The 19,877-nt window shown below is 38.7% G+C and overlaps 1 protein-coding gene across 1 annotated transcript in view; it reads right to left on the bottom strand.

Annotated features, from left to right (window-relative positions):
* Positions 1–19,877, bottom strand: part of ITPRID1 (ITPR interacting domain containing 1) — a 201,224-nt gene that overhangs the window by 41,200 nt on the left and 140,147 nt on the right. Inside the window, 9 exon segments of the mRNA XM_060304947.1 lie at positions 905–947; positions 1,669–1,726; positions 6,453–6,644; positions 6,647–6,732; positions 6,735–6,849; positions 6,851–7,020; positions 10,185–10,387; positions 11,806–11,892; positions 14,051–14,102. Coding sequence (XP_060160930.1) covers positions 905–947; positions 1,669–1,726; positions 6,453–6,644; positions 6,647–6,732; positions 6,735–6,849; positions 6,851–7,020; positions 10,185–10,387; positions 11,806–11,892; positions 14,051–14,102 — 1,006 coding nt within the window.

Consider the following 19,877-nt stretch of genomic DNA (forward strand, 5'->3'; position numbering starts at 1 on the left):
TTCATATATATGTAATCCATTCATATATATCAATCAAAGTAATAATTTTCCCTTTCCCTATTAATCAAACTAGTTTTACTTATTTTTTCTCAGTCCTATTTTTCTTGGGTTAACAACACTGTTTTTGAAAGTAATAAAATCGCATTTGCTTTACTATAATTCAGATTTTCTCCATTAGGCCAACCTTCACCCATCTTAATTTGTTCTATGAATTTGAGATTAAATGTAAATTAGTGCTTTTGCCTAACTTCCCAAATCATTTTTTGGAATGACTGGGGAGACTTACATGGTATCAGCAGACCTCTTAATTGAATGTCAAGGAAGGCAATTCCTATTGGCAAGGGGACCTCCAGCTTCACTGAGAAGCGTTCAATTAGATGGAAAACAGATGCTTATTTTTGTCTTATAAACCTCAGTGCAGGTTAGTGGTAATTACTTCGAAGAGCAGGATAACAATTTATGTAATCAGCAGGACCCTATAATTACTAATGCATAATTTCTAAACAGCGTTTAGCAAAATGAGGCCCATACATACACTTTGTAATGAAAAAAATGTGTTTGACACCACACTAAATTAAATTTTAAATTTGCATATTTTCTTCTAGGAAGCACGCGAGCTTCATCTGCTTTATTTTGCTTCACTAACCCCTGTCTACTTCTAGCTCTTTTATAGCATCATGGAAATGCTGAATCACAATGATGGCTGAATGGCAGCCTAAGAACCAGTAGTGGAGAAAGACTTCCTTCTCTGTTTTCTAGGGTAATATAACACCAGTCTAAGAGATGATTTGGAATGTTACATCTAAGCAACTTGTTTCCACTGTGAGATTAATATGATGGTCATAGAATCACTTAATGTAGACTATAAGTGCCAGCAGAGAACTTAAAAATTATCTGTACTTACCTCTTTATTACAGACGGAAAAACTGAGGTCCAGTAAAATATGACTTGTGAAACAGCAAGCAGTTGGCAGTAGGAGTAAGAAAGTATTCACTCAGTTAGTCCCAGGTCTGTGTAAAATCCATTTCATTAGCCTATTTTGGGCCATATAGAGTTTTTTTTTTTTTTTTTTTTTTTTGCGACTACTTACTCTTAAGCAGAAAAGAAATTTTACTCATAAAATATTCTAATGGAATGGGAATGGATTTCTTTTAAAAATAATGAGTCTAAACCTTTACCTATATTTAATTTTTATTTATTTATTTTTTTGCGGTACGCGGGCCTCTCACTGTTGTGGCCTCTCCCGTTGCGGAGCACAGGCTCCGGATGCGCAGGCTCAGCGGCCGTGGCTCACGGGCCCAGCCGCTCTGCGGCATGTGGGATCTTCCCGGACCGGGGCACGAACCCGTGTCCCCTGCATCGGCAGGCGGACTCTCAACCACTGCGCCACCAGGGAAGTCCTATATAGAGTTTTTGTTAGACAATAACACATACTACATTAGCCCCAGGGATACTGGACATTTCTGTAGTAAGTATTTTGAAATTTACATGTACATATGCATTGCTAGCAGGTGTTTAATAATAGTAGGTCGAAGTAGTAGTAATAGTAGGTATAGCATCTCTTGAAGATAATTTAAGTTCTACATATTAAGAAAATTGAGCACTAGTTATTGACATTTTCTTTGTGAAAGACCATTGATGAAATTGTACACCTTGATGAATTCTTACCTACAGTTCCTGAGGTCATGTCGAGAGGATTACCAGCCTCTTCTTCAAAGCTCTGGACCTGAGACACCAAAGTGCATCAGTCTCATTAGAAACGCTTTCATAATAAATTCACTTCATTTATTTAATCAACATATAATGAATACCTACTGGCTACTGCCAAGAGGATTAAACATGATTTCTGAACTCAGAGAGCTAACAGTCTGTGGCAGGCAGGTGGTATGTACAAGGCACTCATAACAAAGATTCAAAGAACTAAGGGAGTTAAGAAGAGGGAAAGGGAAAGATCACTTCTGGGTGGAAGGAATAGAGGCCCTGCCTGGAAAATGTGGCATTTGAACTAAACTTAAATAATATTATTACTATTAACCTAGAAATATTTCTTTTGTTCCTAAAGAGCTTTAACTATATTTGGAGCAAGCAAGTTATTTCCCATATTTAATTTTAGCTCTCTAAGGGATTTATTTACAACTTGGTAAATTTGTGGAGAGCAATTCAGGAAATTTCATAACTCAGTTGCTATATAAAGCTTAGAAAAAAAAATTTGAAAAAAATATATGAAAAAATTTGAAAAAAATTTGAAAAAAATATTTGAAAAAATATATGAAAAAAAAATTTCATAACTCAGTTGCTATATAAAGCTTAGAAAGCGCAAAGAAAATTTGATTTTCAAATTGATTTTCAAATTGAGAGAGTAGAATTTATTTAAAAAATTCTTTTAAGGAATTAATATTACCCTATTAACGAGAATAAAATTGTTAAAACAAAATAATAATTATTTCTTTAAAACTAATAACAGATTTCTATAGAAACTTGATAAATATAAAAAGTTAAAGAAGGTAGGAAAATGGTTACTGTTATTATTTTGGAGCATGTCTTTGCAGGTTTTCTTTTAATACATTAATTCTGGATATAGTAACGTAGTCAAATTTTCATCTCAAAATTTGGAGGGACCTTTTTTCCCCATATCATAAAATTTCTTTGAAAACACCATCTTCAATGAGTGCACAATAGGCCATATTTTGAAGGTACATTAATTTACTTAATGATTCTCCTAATGTTGGAAAGTTTTCTAAATTTTGCAAATAGAAATGATGCTGAGATGAGTATCTTTGTACATAAATCTATTTCTACATGTCATATTATTTATTTGGGATTCATGTCTGAATATTGAAGGCTGAATCAAAGGATGAAAACATTTTAAGCATTGTGGTACATATGGCCAAAAATTACCTTTAACCCAGGAATAAACAGAGGACTATGAGGATATAGCTCAGCAATGTAAGAAGAAATATTTATTCCCTCTTTTTAATCCTTCATCTCTTTTTTCACAGAAGGTACTTTATACTTGTAATTGATTAGACATACTTCTACTTAATTAGACATACTTCTACTTAATACTTAACATTATTTTTACTGGTTTTGTAACTCAAACCAGTGTGCACCATATAAATTTTTCAGTATAATAAGTAAATTTTTTCTCTGTGAATGTTATCCTGGAGAAAAATCCACTTAGTGCAATGTAAAGTACCTATTCATCTATTAAAAAAAAGAAAAACAAAAAATTCCCAATAATGTAAAATGGAAACCAGGTGTATTCCTGGGTTATTCCACCTGGGCCCAAGTTATTAAAAAAAAATAATAATTATAACGTTTGAAATATTTCTCACCTAAACAAGATGCTGACTGGCATTGTTTAATACTATGGGTAACATTCTTACATAGGAGTTCCAGAGAGCAGGGTCCTTGTATGTAAGCCAGAGGGAAGGTTAAAGATGTTATATTGTAGATACAAAGAAGCATCCTAAGAGAGTCTACAGTTACAGAAGTTTCATAAGTATTAAATTCTCATAATATATTTGGGAATTAAAAAAAGAAAGGAACAGACTCAGTTTAACTCAGTAAAATTAAACACAAAAATGTTGATTTTTGCATTAAAAATCTATGTACAACTTGGTTGGAATCATAATTTTGAGAAGTGAGCCAAATATTACCATATTCAGCCTTTAGTAGGACTTTAGGGAAAACATCATAGAGTGATCTGGAGGCAGAATTTGGCCAATCAGAGTTGAAATTCTGATAGGTAGATATTTAAGTACATTGGTTTATGTTTTAACTGCCATGAAAATCTGCCAATTTCACACATAGTTTTCATTTCTTATATTTTTAAATTTGCCATTAAAAAATGACTATTAAATCTGGCATTAGCTCCTGTTTAAGCTACAACCTACCCAAGTTTCATTTACTCATACATTGGTATTGAGTGAAAGAAATATTTTTCTCCCAGTCTGTGTGATGAAGATTTAATATTTTAAATATACATTTTTAAGAAAACAAAGTTTGGGACTTCCCTGGTGGTGCAGTGGTTAAGAATTTAACGAGATCTCGTCTGGGAAGATGCCACATGCCGCGGAGCAACTAAGCCCGTGCGCCACAACTACTGAGGCCCCCGCGCCTAGAGCCCGTGCTCTGCAACAAGAGAAGCCACCACAATGAGAAGCCCGCGCCCACAATGAAGAGCAGCCCCCGCTCGCTACAATTAGAGAAAGCCCACGTGCAGCAACAAAGACCCAATGCAGCCAAAAATAAATACATAAGTAAATAAATTTATTTAAAAAAAAGAAAACAAAATTCAAATAGTGAGTTTTTAAATATCATTTTGAAGGCTCTCTCTGCCTTATATATACATATAGCCTCTTACACAAATCTGGGCAAATATTAAAGAAACACCACAAAGAAAGTTGGCTTCGAAGTTCAACAGAATATTTTGTTTTTATATGGAAGCCACTCACAGATTAAATTATCAAATACTTCTAATATTAATTTACTCGTTTATGAATATTTACCAAGTTCCCACTATGTGCCACAAAACGTGAGGTTTTTATTTTTATTTTATTTTTATTTTTGGTGTCTGAGTGTGTTCTCCCTTACCACACCTATATATACTAATACGTATTGCTTTTCCTTGAATAATTGTCATATAAGAATATTTGAAAGTTTGCCATGCAAGGACTAACATTCTTTTCTTAGCTCTTTATGTTGAATATGATGATATTTATCTCTCCCTGTACTCTTACATATAGATGACATACAAGGAACTTGGCTCTGCTCTAAGTCAGTATAGTTTGATGCAGAAGAAGCTTAGTAAGGGGACCGTGGAGTCTAATGAGGCTTGTCAACAGGCTGGAGTTGGGTGAATTTCCTGGTTGGATCCTAGGAAATAGACAGCAGACTGAATAATGACTTGCAGATTGTCTTTATAGTCTTTATAGTACTGTAACTATGAGTTTGGTAATTAAATAATTTTTACAAGATTGAATAAAAGAAAATACTCTTTTTTAGTGCCACCTGCGACTGTATTCAAATCACGGCACTTGACCAAAGCTCTGTTTTTTCTCCATTTATAATTTTTATTCATTTTTATGCTACTGTTTTAAAGTCAGATTAATATTTTAAGGTTCTTAAAATAATTTTTGACATAATACATATGCATACAAAAACATATACACATAGATATTAGGATCATTAACGGCTATATATTTTGAGGCAATTTTTATCTCTTTGTGGGATGGAGAGACCTACCAATAGGCATTCTTAGACTTCTTTTCAAGTTATTGTTAAGCTTTAACATCCTACGATTTCCTTGATTGTCTCAGCCCCCTGGCTGATTAAGAGCCCCTTTTCTTACTCCCCAGATATCCAAACTTGTCTCGTTAGTGACATGAAAGTTTATCAGCATAGCTGTCACTCTCCCTACCATGTTATTGGCTTTTGTGCTTATCCCTGCCACTACACTGTGGTTACCTTGAGGGCAGAGTCTGTGTCCCAGAGCCTCACATGTAGTGGGCTCACGTGTAGAGTGTCTCACATGTAGTGGGCTCACATGTAGAGTGTCTCACCTGTAGAGGGCTCGAAAGAGAGTGGCCTGACCTTGGGACTGGCATATAAATATCCTACCCGACTTCTAAACAATTTACATGAAAAGGGGGAAAAAGCCTTGATCTTCTATACTTTCTCTGTAATTAAAGAATAAAGAGATGAGTGGAAATGTGTATATATTTTTAAAAAGACTTTGAAGTACAGTTGGGTGTGCCGTCTAAATGACAATGAAAATTAGCACGTGTGAATGAAGGTGGGATGAAGAGGCAAAGAGTATGTGTGAAATGGAGGTCAAGCTATGTGAGTATCACTAAATCCCAAAGCAAGCAGGCAAATAAAATGCTATCAAACCCAAGTCCCTACTTTTTTTGTCCAAGGCCCTGCATTAGGTGTTGCAAGGGAAATATTCCCTTGAGGATAAAATCTAATCCTCAAGGAGCTGACAGTCCAGCGGGGGAGGTGTAATCAACACACACACACAATCTTTACTGTAATAAGCTCTCCATGCCAAGGCTATGAGAATACAGAGGAAGAGTGGTGCGCTAGCTTCACTTAGTGGGAAGTAGTTGAACTGACCCTCAAAGAAGGTGAAACATGAAAAGTTAGAGAGTAGATGAAAGTATACTGAGATGCATAATAAAACATTGAGGAAAAGCAAAGTGAAAAATAACCTGTGGATTCAGTTGTGAGCAAAAAAAGGAAAAGAAATGGGAGAAAGCAAAGGCTGGCTTCATACTAGTTTAGTTCTGACTGAAGTAACTAGAATGACCTTAAATGTCCTAGATTAAACAGAAGTTTGGAATAAGATGTAATGCTGAAGGGCTGAAAGAAGAAGGGGTTAAATGAGGGGTAGAAGGCAAAAGATGCCTTGGTGGGAGATACTTCCCTTAGAAGTTGAGTACACTGACCTCTTCCATTTCGAAGGAGTCTGGTGCTTTGCCTGCAAGACAAGACAAGCTCTTGAGTTTGTTAGTCTGAAGTGAGTTCTCCTTTTGAGTTCTGTCCTTGACTAACCCCTCAGACACATAGGAAGGAGGAGCCTGCTTGGCCAGCATGGATGAGTGAGGACACTGCTTGCTCAGAAGAGCTTGGGGAGGACACAAGCTGTCAAGTCATCACTGGCCTGAAGAGACCAGTGCTCTGCTGAAAGAGACAAATGACTTTGGTCGTGTTTGTTTGTCATGGCAACTCTGCTCCACACCCTGCTTCTGCAGAGACGATGGAAAATTTGTTTCTCATCTTCAATGACTGTGATGTTCCCAGGCTATAATCCCTTCTAGTGTTCTGCTCTGAACCTATCCTAAAAAAGTTCACCCATTCTTCTTCGATGCTCTTTGGCTTCACTCACTGAGGTTCTTTGCACACTTTTTCCTTCATCTTCCTCTTTAGCTTTGTTCTGCAGGATGTTGACATCATTCAGCAAAGATGAGAAAGCACTGGCCACATGATCCAATATTTCCAGCTGTTAGAAACAGCCTGAACAATATAAGCAACACACACTTTTTAGTTTCAACGAAACTGCATTCATGTGGTAAAAACTGAAGAGATTTGTTAACTCATGTGATTTTCAAGATGGGAAGGACTTTAAGTTTCTGAAACTCAAGTTTTCCTTAGTGTGTGCCATTGATTATCATGGAGGAGATTCCTCTACATAACAAGGTATCACTGTATTATAGGGAAAGAGAATGCCTTTTATATTTAGTTGAATATGCATGACTATATAGATTCATATAGTCTTTATGTGTTAATCTATAAAAACTATAGGCAAGGCTGAATCTTGAGATTAATGTCATGTGTTAAAGTAAATGTCAAAGAGTGAACCCAGCTCTTTCATATGAAGTGAGCTTGGAGATTCTTCCATTCTTCCATAGCTTGAGGCAGTCATCGTCCTCATCATCACCTCCATCATATCCATCTATACCCTTCACCTGAGAGTGTGGAAAGATCATGACCTATGGAATCAGAAGGCCTGGATCCAAATCCCAGGTCGACCAGTCACTGAAAGTGTAACCACAAAGTAAATGAATTGATAGATTCATGGTGCTTAACCTTGTGCCTGGCACATAGTAAATGGCCCGTTTCTTCATCTGGAGAATGAGATAGTAATACCAGTCTTACATATCTCTCACATCTGTTGTGAAAACACAATGCTACATACATATCAGTTAAAATAAATGTGCACAACTCAGGAAGGGAATGTATTGTCTTCAGTCTTCCAAGAGGTGATAGTCATTAATGTGAAAACCCATTTACCTTTCCAAACCAACCAGCTCCTCAACTTGTAAGTCTTTCTGAACCACCTGGCCTCACTCATTCGGGCAATATGCAAGAATTGGCTTAATTAGTACGTGGGAGAGATCTAATGTAGCAAGGGCTACTTTGGGGATGCATTGCCACTTTGAAAAAATTGTAAAAAATATTTTTGGTATCTCCAGACAGTAAAACCACAGTAATGGAAACAGAACATTTTGTTTTTATTACATAGCCTTCTCTCAACCCCAGTGATAGCATGAAGGGTTGCATAGCTCATCAACGGCCAAAGGCCCATTGGTGTGGAAGGATACTGCCCTCTGTTCTGTTGTTTGCACCATCATAGCAATGCTACAGACTCCTCCATGAGCAAATCATTATGCCTACCTGTTTTCTTCACCTGAAAGTGGAAGATATTAACCATTCATAATTCTACTCCAAAAAAATGTGATGGGTGTCTTATGGAGGACTGTGATATTCTGTCAAGACCTAGAGGAACTCTTGGGTTCCAGATGTTTTCAGAAATACTCTGATTACGCTTCCCCCTTAAATTTAGTTGTAAGCTCAAGAGCATGATTGAATTGTAATTCCACTTTTACGATTGTCTTAGTATCCTTTCTATAGCAGATTTTTATACTTAGACTAACATAAAACCTATCGATTTAATTGGTTCAGGCAATTCAGAGAACATAATAGTGTGAAGTGTTGGATGGGGGTTTTGTCTGTTTGTTTTGCTTTGAGGTACACTGAACAATGAACCAACTGATTCTCATCCCTTCAAGTTGGAACGTTTTGTACTGACTTTGAAGGAGACATACTTTTCCATTCTGTCTACGGGACAACCAACTAATTTTACTATTGCTTCTTTTACATTTGACTTTCTCAGTTTTCTCGAGTTGAAAGTGTACTGTAAGTGTTGAGTCAGAATAGTTACCGTGCTCTATTAGCACAGGTCTAAGTGGTGGAAATTAGAGGGGGCCAGCAGTCACTGGATCAGGGGCCAACTCCTGGTTTCCCTATAATCCATGTGTCAATTTCATCAGTGAAATGTTTACTTCACAGATCTGCTCAATCACTCCTCAAATATTGGTAAGTGTTATTATTCTCCCCAAATAAATAACTGATCAAAGATTTTGCATCTCTGTGGGGCTTGGAGGAGGAGACAACAAAGAACGGTATTAATTTCTTCTAAAGGTAAAGAAACGTTACATTGCAACACCTTCAGTTTTGCATACTCTTTTTAAAAAATGTCGTTGCTGAGATTTCTGAGACCCATTTCACCCATATGAAAGCAGGGGAAACAGAAACTGAAATGAAAAATCTAAGTAAAACCTCTGTTCCTGATATTTGTTTGAGAGAAACACTTCATCTCACTTGACTTTCCTTTCAGGGAATTTATTTATTTAGAAGAATTTATTTAACAGAATTTTGGCATGTTCCGCAGTCCAAAATTCTGCAAACTCTATTCCACGGAGGAGATGTTCTTTAATGCCCCTCTAAGAGAGGTTCTGTACTGAAATGATTTTGAAAACGCTGCACTGCATCCCCTCTAGAAGACTGAGAGTGCACCTCAGCATATTAAACAAATCCTGCAGTAAATAAACCTGTTTAACTGTAAGCCATCTTTCTCTCAAATTATTTGAGCACAGTACACATGCTCCAAGAATATCCTCAGTAGTGTCCTAGAGAAAAGTATTCCATTGACGGTCAGCTGGAGAAAAATTGCAGCATGCATGATAACTATAAGATTTAAGCACAGTTAATCCACAAATCTGAAGATATGACAGATTTATAACTACCAATTACAGCTTGGGGTGGAAATAAGCAGTGTTCTAAGCCTCACAGATGAGAAAGTTAAGGTGTCACTTAGTGACTCATGAGCCAGATCCTGGTTGCTCTGACCTCTGGGTATGTGGCTATGGTATGTATTAGTGCTGTTCACCAGTATTGTCTTCCTTCTGGGCATGCAGTACGATTGCACATTGTCACCCCTTTGGAGTTAAGTGTGGCCACATGATTTATTTTGGACAATGAAGTGAGCACACTTGATATGTGTAAGTTCTGAGCAGGAGGCTTTAAGACCCAAGTATCGTTCTCTATTTCCACCTTTTCCCTGTCATTACAACCAGTGATGTTCCAGATAGTTGAGCCAAGTCCATGGATAAGGAAAACATCATGGAACAGATCTTTCTTCCTCCCAAAATATACACCAATCTGCAGTGGGCATGGAGAGTGATCATGACATAAACTTGTTTCTGTTTGAAGCCACTGAGATATTGGGGTTGATTGCTACTGTACAGATCTCCTGGCCCATCCCTCCTTAATACTGTGGCTCATCTGACTGTTCATTGCCATTGCTGAGGTTCTGACGCCACGTGGTCCTCACTTACTGTACGAGTCAGGGTTCTCAATGTCCATTCGCTGCTTTTGAGCTTCGAGGAAAACACGGATGTTGATTCCTCTGGCTGCTGAGTCACAACACAGGAATCTGGCTGGGATTCGTGTGTAGATGTCTGGCTCGTCAGCACCAAACCCCAGATCCAAGAGAATCTCCACTGGATCTTTTTCCCAAAATTCCAGCCATTCAGGAATGCTGCAGTAAAAATATGAATATCTTTATCCAGTAACAGTTCACTTAACCAAAAGCCATTTTTTTTCCTAGTCACCTCACCCACCCAATCTTCCAGAAATTGAGTAAAGGAGGAATCTGAATAGACAAACAGATGGTGCATTTCCTAGAACTCATATATACTTCCTAAAAGGACAGTCCTTCACCCCCGCTCAGGGACTGCTTGTCTGTACTTTAAAATGAGTTTACTTAACAGGTTTTCCATTTCACAACAGGCAGGTGTTAAATTAGATATGGCAGGGATATTGTGGGACAAAAACCAGAGGCAGTGAAGTGATAACCACAAAAAATGGTAGTTGATGGCAATATGAAACAGAAGAAAAAAAAAAATCAACCCTGAAAACAGTAGACTAAAAAAAAGAATATTTAAAAAGAGTATCAGTCTGGGGCGTCCCCAGTCACGCAGATTTGTTGAGGATATCACTAAATGGAGACTACAGGACTAATGTTCACAAATAATGACTTTAAGTCCCTAGGTGAGGTTAAAATATGTTCTGTATTTTTTTGGACTTGGCTGAGAAGCAAGAAGTACTTTTTTCAACTTGTTTTATTCAGTGCTGGCACTTAAAATGATACCCTGCAGTTATGTGGAAATTATATTTATATATACCAGCTCACTTCCCCCTCACTGACTACCCATTTACACAAATATTTATTGAACGTCTGTCATGTTCTAGGCTCTCTGGTAGGCATCTAAGGCACAAAAAAGAACAAAAATAATATAGTCCTGCTTTCTAATGGCTCACATTCTCACGGCCAAGAATATAATTATTGATTGATTTGTCATTAAAAATACTTTCAATATTATTTACTTTTTTAAATCTATATTTAATCAGGTAAGAAAGACATAAAATACACTCACTTTGTTAAAAATTGCAATGTCCTACATAAGGGTCTCTCTCCCCTTGGCCATTACCCCTGCAAATCCTGACTGCCTTCCTACTGAATTTATGTGTATCCTTCCAGACATTTTCTTTTTATGTAGTTACATATATGCTTTATAGTTTTCACTTGTTGGCTTTATAAGCAGTAACACATTCTATGTATCTTTCTGCATCTTGATTTTTTTCCTTTTAAAATATGACTTAAAGATCATTGCAAGTTAGTATAGTTATCTCTACCTATTCCTTTCATCACTGTATAGAATTCCATAAAGTGGGTGGGCCAATAGTTTAACTGGCCATTTCCCCATTGACAGATATTTAGTCCACCTTCACTGAATCTTTTACATCGTTCTTGCAAGTTGGGGTTCTGAAATCCTTTATTCATTCTCTCATCCATCCATTCAACAAGTATTTCTCAAGTGCCTATTTGTAATTTCATGAAATCCATCGTTGAAGAGAATGATTTTTCTGGATGAAAAGTGCCTGGAAATCACGTACCTTTGTGGTATACTTGCAGCAGAATGGCCAGAGTTGAAACTGGTCCCTCTGGAGAGAGTGGGAGTTTCTAAACACTGATGCAGAGATCTGCAGTCGGGGGTGGGGGGAAATACCAACGATGAGATGTGTTGATTTAGATAGTGCCCTGGGAGGTCACTGTGACTCTTTCCCTTCCAGAGCAAACATTTGCATTTCCTCTTTATTTCTAATAATCTCGTAATGGCCGCACCTTTGAAGAAGAGAGAGTGTGCAGCAGAGGAACTGCTCCTCTCTTCAAGAGCGTTGTGTTACAGAAGGTGTAGGAATTTAAGTGTTAGGTGCCCACAAGTACTCATTATAAAGGTGACAGAATGTCTCACTTTGGACAGATGGCAAATCATTGGGGAACCTTTCAGGAATACAGCTTTGCTAGGCACCAACTTTCAGGAAAAAGTTAAAATTATGTGATGAAAGAGGTAGAGCAAGCAACCACTGAAGCAACTCTGCATGAATTCTCGTAGTGGTGGAGGGTTTCATACTGCATGGTTACCACTCTCTAAGTGCTGTCTCCTGTGGTCATCCATACGCAACACTAACAAACTCCTTTCTTATGGCAAAGGCAAAAAAAAACACGAGCATCTCTCCCTGCAAATAGGCCTGCAATGCAAGTCATCTGAAAGGGTTTCCAAACAGAATGGAACCCTGTTATAATATAGTTCACTTTTATATGGCTCAGATATACCATAACATATCTAGCCTCATCAAATATAACAGCAAGTGGGCACAAAATTGGAATTTATCAAAGAATACAATGTTGATATCAATTCTCCCAAGGAGACCAAGTTATTTTACATGGGCTCCTGAATTTGCCTTAGCCTGGTCCACATTTGGTAAGAAGAGCTGGGCCCCGCCTCTTCTTTGTTTAATTGCTTCTCTGTATTAAGGCTGAGAAAATGCACGTTTCTCAATAATAAAGATTCTGTTTTAGCAGATGACTGAGCTGGCTGAGAGCCTTGGAAGGCAGGAAGAAGATACCTTTCACTTACTGCCTCCCCTCCGTTTGCATTAGGTTTGCCATAATTTTTGTTTCACTCTGTGTTTGAGATTCACACTTTATTTTATAATGTTCAGCAGAGCTACCCAGAAACTGCCCTGACCTTGGATCCAGGAGAGTCCACGTACAGTCACAATTCCAATCAAGCTGTAGGAGCATGGGTGAGTCACTGACCTTAACTTGTCATTTTCCTCTTCAACAAAACGAGTTGCCTGAGAGATTTCTGTGGTCCCCACGCCTCTATGATTCTGTGAGTAGCAAAAACATCTAATCTTCTAAGAGGGAAAAACTATGCCGAAGTAGCATTTTAGGTCTGAATCGGTAGGAGGTAGAGGGATACAGCGTTGAACGTTTGGTTTTCGACAAGTTCGAATTATCCGGAGAAGGCAAGAGTGACTAGAGCGTGGGAAGCAGAGTTCCCAAGCCCCAGAAGCACACTGTCTGTTCCGGTGGTTCTTATACTAGAGTGGGCCTCAGAATATTTAAAGGGCTTGCAAAAACATAGATTTCTGATCCCTACGTCCAGATTTTCTGATGTGATGTGAGTGGGGTGAGGCTTGGAAACTTGCAGTTCTACTGAGTTGCCAGGTGATGTTCCTGCTGCTGTTGAGACCCCTTTGGGACCTAGTCTCTCTCCTCATATTAGGGACACTCAAAATGCTTTCTACCTAACAGTGGAAACCATAGGCATTCTTGTCCAGCAAATATGGACATAATAATGTCCATAATAATGGACAATATGGAAACACAGATGTAACTACTTTATGAACAGGTCCTCATGAATAGCTGAATTTTAGTAGAATACCATTTACACAGATGCTTTAATTAAACTCCTAACATTGGAAACTGTAGGCATTCTTGTCCAGCAAACAGCGTGATAATAACGGACAATATGAAAATAATGAATGTAACTACTTTATGCACAGGTCCTCATGAATAGCTGAATTTTAGTAGAATACCATTTACGTGGATGCTTTAATTAAGCTCCCCCCAAGCCAGCATTTGCTGAGTTAATCTGCACACTCCTTTATGACAATTAAAGAACCTCTATCTCTCTCGAGGCTGGTACAAATGGTTTAGGCACTGTGGCTAAACCAGTGACAAGATCCCAAGATCCATGGCATTATAAAGAGACCTCCTCATTTCCACTTCATTTATGAAAGACGTGGCTGTAAAATCCTGCAGTGAAATAACAGTGACTCTGTCACCTACCTCGTGTAGTCTTTCACAGTCATTTGAACCATTCCTTGTTCATGAAAAGGAACTGCAACAAAAAAGAGGAGATGAGCTTAATTTCCTTTTTTTCTAAAGGAAGGTTTTCTCACCTTCAAACAAACCAACATGGCATTGATTTCCATATCCAAGACTGTGTCAGCCTGAGATAAAAGGCATCTCTGTAGTGAACAAGACAGAATGTAATTAATGGCTAAATTGTGTGACAAGCACTTGAAGAAATGTGGTACTTGCTCAGTGAAGGGGGAAGTCAGTGGCAAATGACGTAGTCAGCAAAGATTTCATGGAGGAAACAGTACTTGTCTTGGATTTTTAAGAATGGGGAGAATTTGATCAATGGAAAAGAGGTGTCATTATGAAAGAAGAGTGTCTATAGCAAGTGCCAAGCACAGTGATAGGGCTATAGGCTGATTAGATCACAAGGCATTTTGGAATACTCTCTCCTGGTACAAAAGGTTGAGGAGCAAGGATGGGGACAGGCAAAAGAATACATGAAGAACCCAGCATTCACGGAGCAGTGTCCATTAATTTGTATCACCTAATCCTTACAACAGTATTATAATTTAGGACCTATTCTTATTTTTCAGATAAGGAAACTGAGACTCACAGAAGTTGAGTAATGAGCCCATGACCACACAGTCAGAAGTAGCAGATCCAGGAATTTATCATTACATTTATTATTGATTATAACAATAATAGTTACTATTTATTTAACATTCAGTTTGTGTGAGGCAATGTGCTAAGCATGTTACATGCACAATCTGTTCATCCGTGAAATAGGTATCATTCATGCCCACTTAAGAGAAATAAATTGAGGCTCAGAGTAAATAAATTTCCCATGGCCAGTAGGGTGCCACAGCTTATTTTTATTTGTTGCTGTTGTTTCTTTTCAAGACACTACGCTGTCAACAGATTGTCTTGTTGCTTATTCGAAAGCTGGAAAGAAGAGTTTATTATGTACGTGTTAGGACATGGAAAACAATAAAAAGTTTTTGAGCAAACAAGTAAATGTGAGAAGGACGATGCTGAAAGTCCATTTGCCTGGTTAGTGGTGCTGAGGACAGAATAGAAGAGCTACATATTGGATGTCAGAGAGGCCTATTCAGGGGCCGAAGCGGTACTCAGAACCTGTGTTGTGAGGTAACGCTGCGGTAGACATCTGCAGAAGGAAGTGTTCAGAAGACAGGCAGTTCCTCAGAAGTCCCCCACTCCATCCCCAGGGCTTCCAATTTCCTCTCACTGTGGCTCTCCTGGGCGCAAATGTGTGACATGTATCAAACTGGAAGTATTACCACCCAGCACTTCTATGAGAATGTAAAGTTCTTCACCATAAGAAATATAACACAGGTTGGGAGAGATTTTAGAAAAACAAGCTTAAATCATTGAAACATACATAAAAAAGGAAAATAATAAAGGGCTTTTCAGTCTGGAGCCAGAGTTCCTCTCTGGGTAGGGGGTCTCTGAATAGATCTCAAGGTATCTGGGAACTTGTCTCTGAATACCAAATTTTGAGGGTGAAGATAAGAATACTCATAGTTTTCAGCTGTTTTTTTTTTAAGGTTCAGTGACCCTGCCGAGTGGAAAAGGGCAACTGGTCTAGAAAGATAAAGACTAGAGGTATATTACTGAGGTGTGAGCAAATAGTGGATTCTTAATTAAGTCCGAAATACATAACTACAATTTTAAAAGGTAATAAGAAAACAGATACAGTAAGTTCTGCCCTACAGAACAAATGGAATTCTGTCACCACAAGAGCTATATAGGGTGAAAAATATTAATCTATGATAAAGGTTTAAAAATAAAGTATATATATCTCCATGCTACCACTCTCAATCTCACTCTCATAGTAGACATCATTAATCAATGACACCACTTTCTCATAGAGCCTAGACAGGCTCTCAAAATTGTCAGGGATTGAATGAGATGAAGCTTTTATGCCATTCTTTGTGTAGAGTAAACTTCATGAGTGGTTTTTTTTTTTTTGAATAAACAAACTTCACCCTTTGTTTAGAATAAACTATGAGTTTAGAATAAACTGCTTCATAGAACATTATAGGAGCCACTACCAAGGATGGAATATCAAGGTGAATGATCATTATTATGATACAAATGTGACATTTATTAAACGTGCTGTGTGATATCTGGTGACAGTTATTCATGTAAGTTAAAATATCTGACTCAAACTTATGCACCAATTTAGAAATTAGCTTAGAATCCAAACTCCAGTCTTTTGCCCATTACCTCAGTAGTTTTAAAACTATGCGTTTTAGTGAGGAATTCTTTTGCAAATTTCTAGTAATTTAAATAGATAAAAGGAGTGCTGTTCTGGGCAGAGTGGTCTCCCATTTAGCTCTTCCTTCACTGTCAGTCACCTCCACAATCCAGAGTTCGAAAAACTCATCTATTCAACACCAAATCGCTCACCTAGGCAGGCACTGCTAATCCACTGCAGCACTCTTGCTCACTGAACTCAGTCTCAAACCTTCTCAAATCATAAAGCCAATGCCAATTGATTAAAGTTGTCACATGGGAGAAAGCCTATTTGCCACTTTATTAATCATGTTATAGATGCCAGCACAGTATAATATTTTGGCAGTCATGTTGTAATGACTTGATGAATTAAATAATAGGTTGCCCAAAATGGAAGGTTAAAATAAATATTTATCATTTTCAGCAACCTTTTGTCTATTTCTCCCTGCCCCCACCATCTCCATCTATTGCTCTGCATGTATCTCACAAAGGCAGGCTCCATTTGTGCCTAGTTAGCTCATCCAGAGAATTCTGGAATTTCTGAGCAGCTCTTGCATAAAATACTCTGGGGTTCTAGGACATTTGGCTTCATATTCTGCCAGTACCGCCACTCTTGCCACTGCCTCAGTCTTTTCTGGTTGTCTGCTTTTGCTCTGGATTTCCTAGAACATGTGAACGGATGTGTACGTCCAGGCCAGGAGTCTGGCATTGTGGCCACAGTGAATTGCTCAAACTGTCAGAAAATGACAGGAAATGAACCATTTTCAGATACTGATGAAAAGAGTTAGCTCAGCCTTGTTGAGTTTTCAAAAACCCTAGCCCCACAGAACATCCAAGTCATCCATAAAATTCCACATCCCTTCACTCAGGGCTTCTTCATGAGATTCTAGTGCCCACACAGATCTAGTAGCCACATTCCACGGACCACACACGCTGCAGCTCTGCAGTCCAGGTTCAGGAGCAATCTGGTTGCCAAGAAACCAAGGGCAGCCCCAAAGGGGAAAGAAGCCCCTGAAAGAAACATATTTTCTAAGGAACGTGCAAAGTAGACGTGGCTAGTTCACCGAAGCGTTGTTTTCTGGTCTGATGACACACATGAAAGCCTTACACGGTTTTAGCATCAGCGGGCCCTGTAAGGCCCAGCCGTCGCTGACAGCTAGGGGCTGGGCAGGATGTTTGACCCCCCTCACCTGAATCTCGCACTTACTGATATACAGATATAGCTTTTACATCTTTTGTTAGACTCTATACTCTTTCTTTTTGATCTTGTTTAAAATGACACAAATGTCTATCTCTATCCAATATATTCAGACACATAGCCTTCTCTGCTGCCAAGCTTAGATTCTGGAGAAAATGAAGCCAGGGAAAATCGATATAATTTTTGAAACTCACAAGACAAGCCTGATTTTTAAAATTGTAATATAATTATCAAAAATCAATTAGCTTCACTGCTTCATTTCCATTTTTCACTCCCTGGACACCCTGAGTCCTGGGAGACCAAGGGGCATTTTTAGCATTACTACGTGTTTACTTCCTGATGACTGTGGAAACAGGAACTGGCCTTCCCAGTGTTGGACGCTGACAGCTGAGTCTTGCACAGGACAGTGTGAAACTATTATTCCTTGCCTGTTTGCGTTTTCTTTGGTTTTACTTTAGCTTTCTTTTTTTTTTTTTCCCCCCACTTTGTTAATTTGTAAGGTAAACTTCCTGGAACCTGAGGACAACCTGGCCAGGGTCAGGCCCTTGCTTCTTTGCCTGTTTTCAATAATGAACCTGAAGCTGGTAGCCCAGTTCTCAGCAGCATTGGTATTCCCAGGCTTTTGTTAAAACCCAGAAGATCCAGCAGCCCTGGCTCAGGTCTCTTCAGGGCAACATCTGCTGGAGGTGATGCGCCCTGCAATTCTCTGCAGTCTCCCCGCCTGCCTGGTTCATTAGCACTCACCTGCCTGGCTCACAGAAGCATTTAAGTCTGTGACCTCTGATCAGAGCACAAATTTGACACCTAGGGAATGCCATCATGGGACAAACAAGCTGCTCCTGTTACCCCAGATTTCCCCAAGCTTCACCACATAAGCCTGCCTGCTAAGCCTGCTCAAATCCACACTGGCTTCTCTGGGCGCTTGGCTCTGATATTTTCTCCATTTCTTTGTCCTCCCAAGATAGCACTCTTATTAGGTTTTTAAAGCCAGATTTTACTCTCTAAAAGCATTGAGGGAACAAAGAAAGAAAGAAAAAATTCAAGTTCTCCTATCCTCAAGATTCCTAAGGGTTGGTCTGAAGGAAAATTAAAGTGAGAAAAAAAAAATTCCTTGCTCTACTCAATACATCCCATTGCATGGGTTAAAACGCCAGTTCTGATTCCCTTTTAGATACTTGAGTCTCCAGCCACCCTCCCTACTGTTAGGTGGACTTCTGCCATCTGAAGCAGCAGACACTGCACTTAACCCTGCAAAATGTATTACTGGAGAAGATGTAGTGAGATATGCAGAAGGCACTAATTAGCACCTTTATTGGCTTGGAAAGCATTTTTTATTTTGGTTTTCCTAAGCATTTCTGACTGATTCATGGAAGACATTTGGTTCTTTGGAATATCGTCCAATAGACTAATCAAATTGCATTTTCACAGGCCTCTAAAATAATAGCATTCTGCAGCTTTCTGTATATTTAACTCCTGCATGACCAAGACACTTAGTAGAGGCAGTCATCAGGGTTTGTTTGTCTCAGTTGGCAACTTATTAAACTATATTCTTACAAGAAAAAGAGACTCTGACATTCTCCCTGACCCTCATGCTCAGAACTTTAAAGCCAGTTGTGATGCTTTGCTCTTCTTAACCCAGATAGTTGTTTATTTTCCAGATGCTGTGGAATCTTCTTCTCTATTCCTCTGCTGACACCCAGCCCAAGCTCCCATCACCCCAAGCCTGCGGTCATACTAGCTTCTTCCCAAAGGGTGCACCTTCTTCCCATTGCCAGGATAAACACTGGAATCTGTCATCTCTCTTCTTAGAAACCATTCATAACTCATTACAATAGAGATGGCAAATGTGAAACACACCTGCTTCAATTCCCCAACGCTGCACCTGTGGAGTTATTACTTATTATTCATGACCCTCTATCCAGGTGAACAAAGATATGGCTTCACAGTTCTACTCAACACAGATCCCAGCTGTAACTACCCATCCTTTGGCTGGTACTTGAGATGACACTTCCTTGCCATCCCTGTCCTAAGACGTCAAGCGTGATTCCCTCTTTCTGCATTTTAAGGCATTTATAACCGGACCACACCCTATTTAACAGAAACGTGTCTCCCTTTGCTCCTTAGCGTGAACCTTTTCTCTAGTCTTATCACCCTATATGCTTTCCTGCACACATTCAGTTTGCTTCTCACTCTGTGCCTTTATTCAAGCTCCTATTGCTTCCAGGAAATGACATCGACTTGCTTTGTCTCTTTGTTTTTTCAAAACCATATCTCTCTTTGATTGACTAGCTCAGGTCTCACCGTTTCTTGAAGATTGCCCAATCTGACTAAATCATGTTTATTATGGACCAGTTTTAC

The sequence above is a fragment of the Globicephala melas genome, chromosome 9 (genome assembly GCF_963455315.2).
Source record: "Globicephala melas chromosome 9, mGloMel1.2, whole genome shotgun sequence".
In the NCBI taxonomy this organism is placed as follows: domain Eukaryota; kingdom Metazoa; phylum Chordata; class Mammalia; order Artiodactyla; family Delphinidae; genus Globicephala; species Globicephala melas.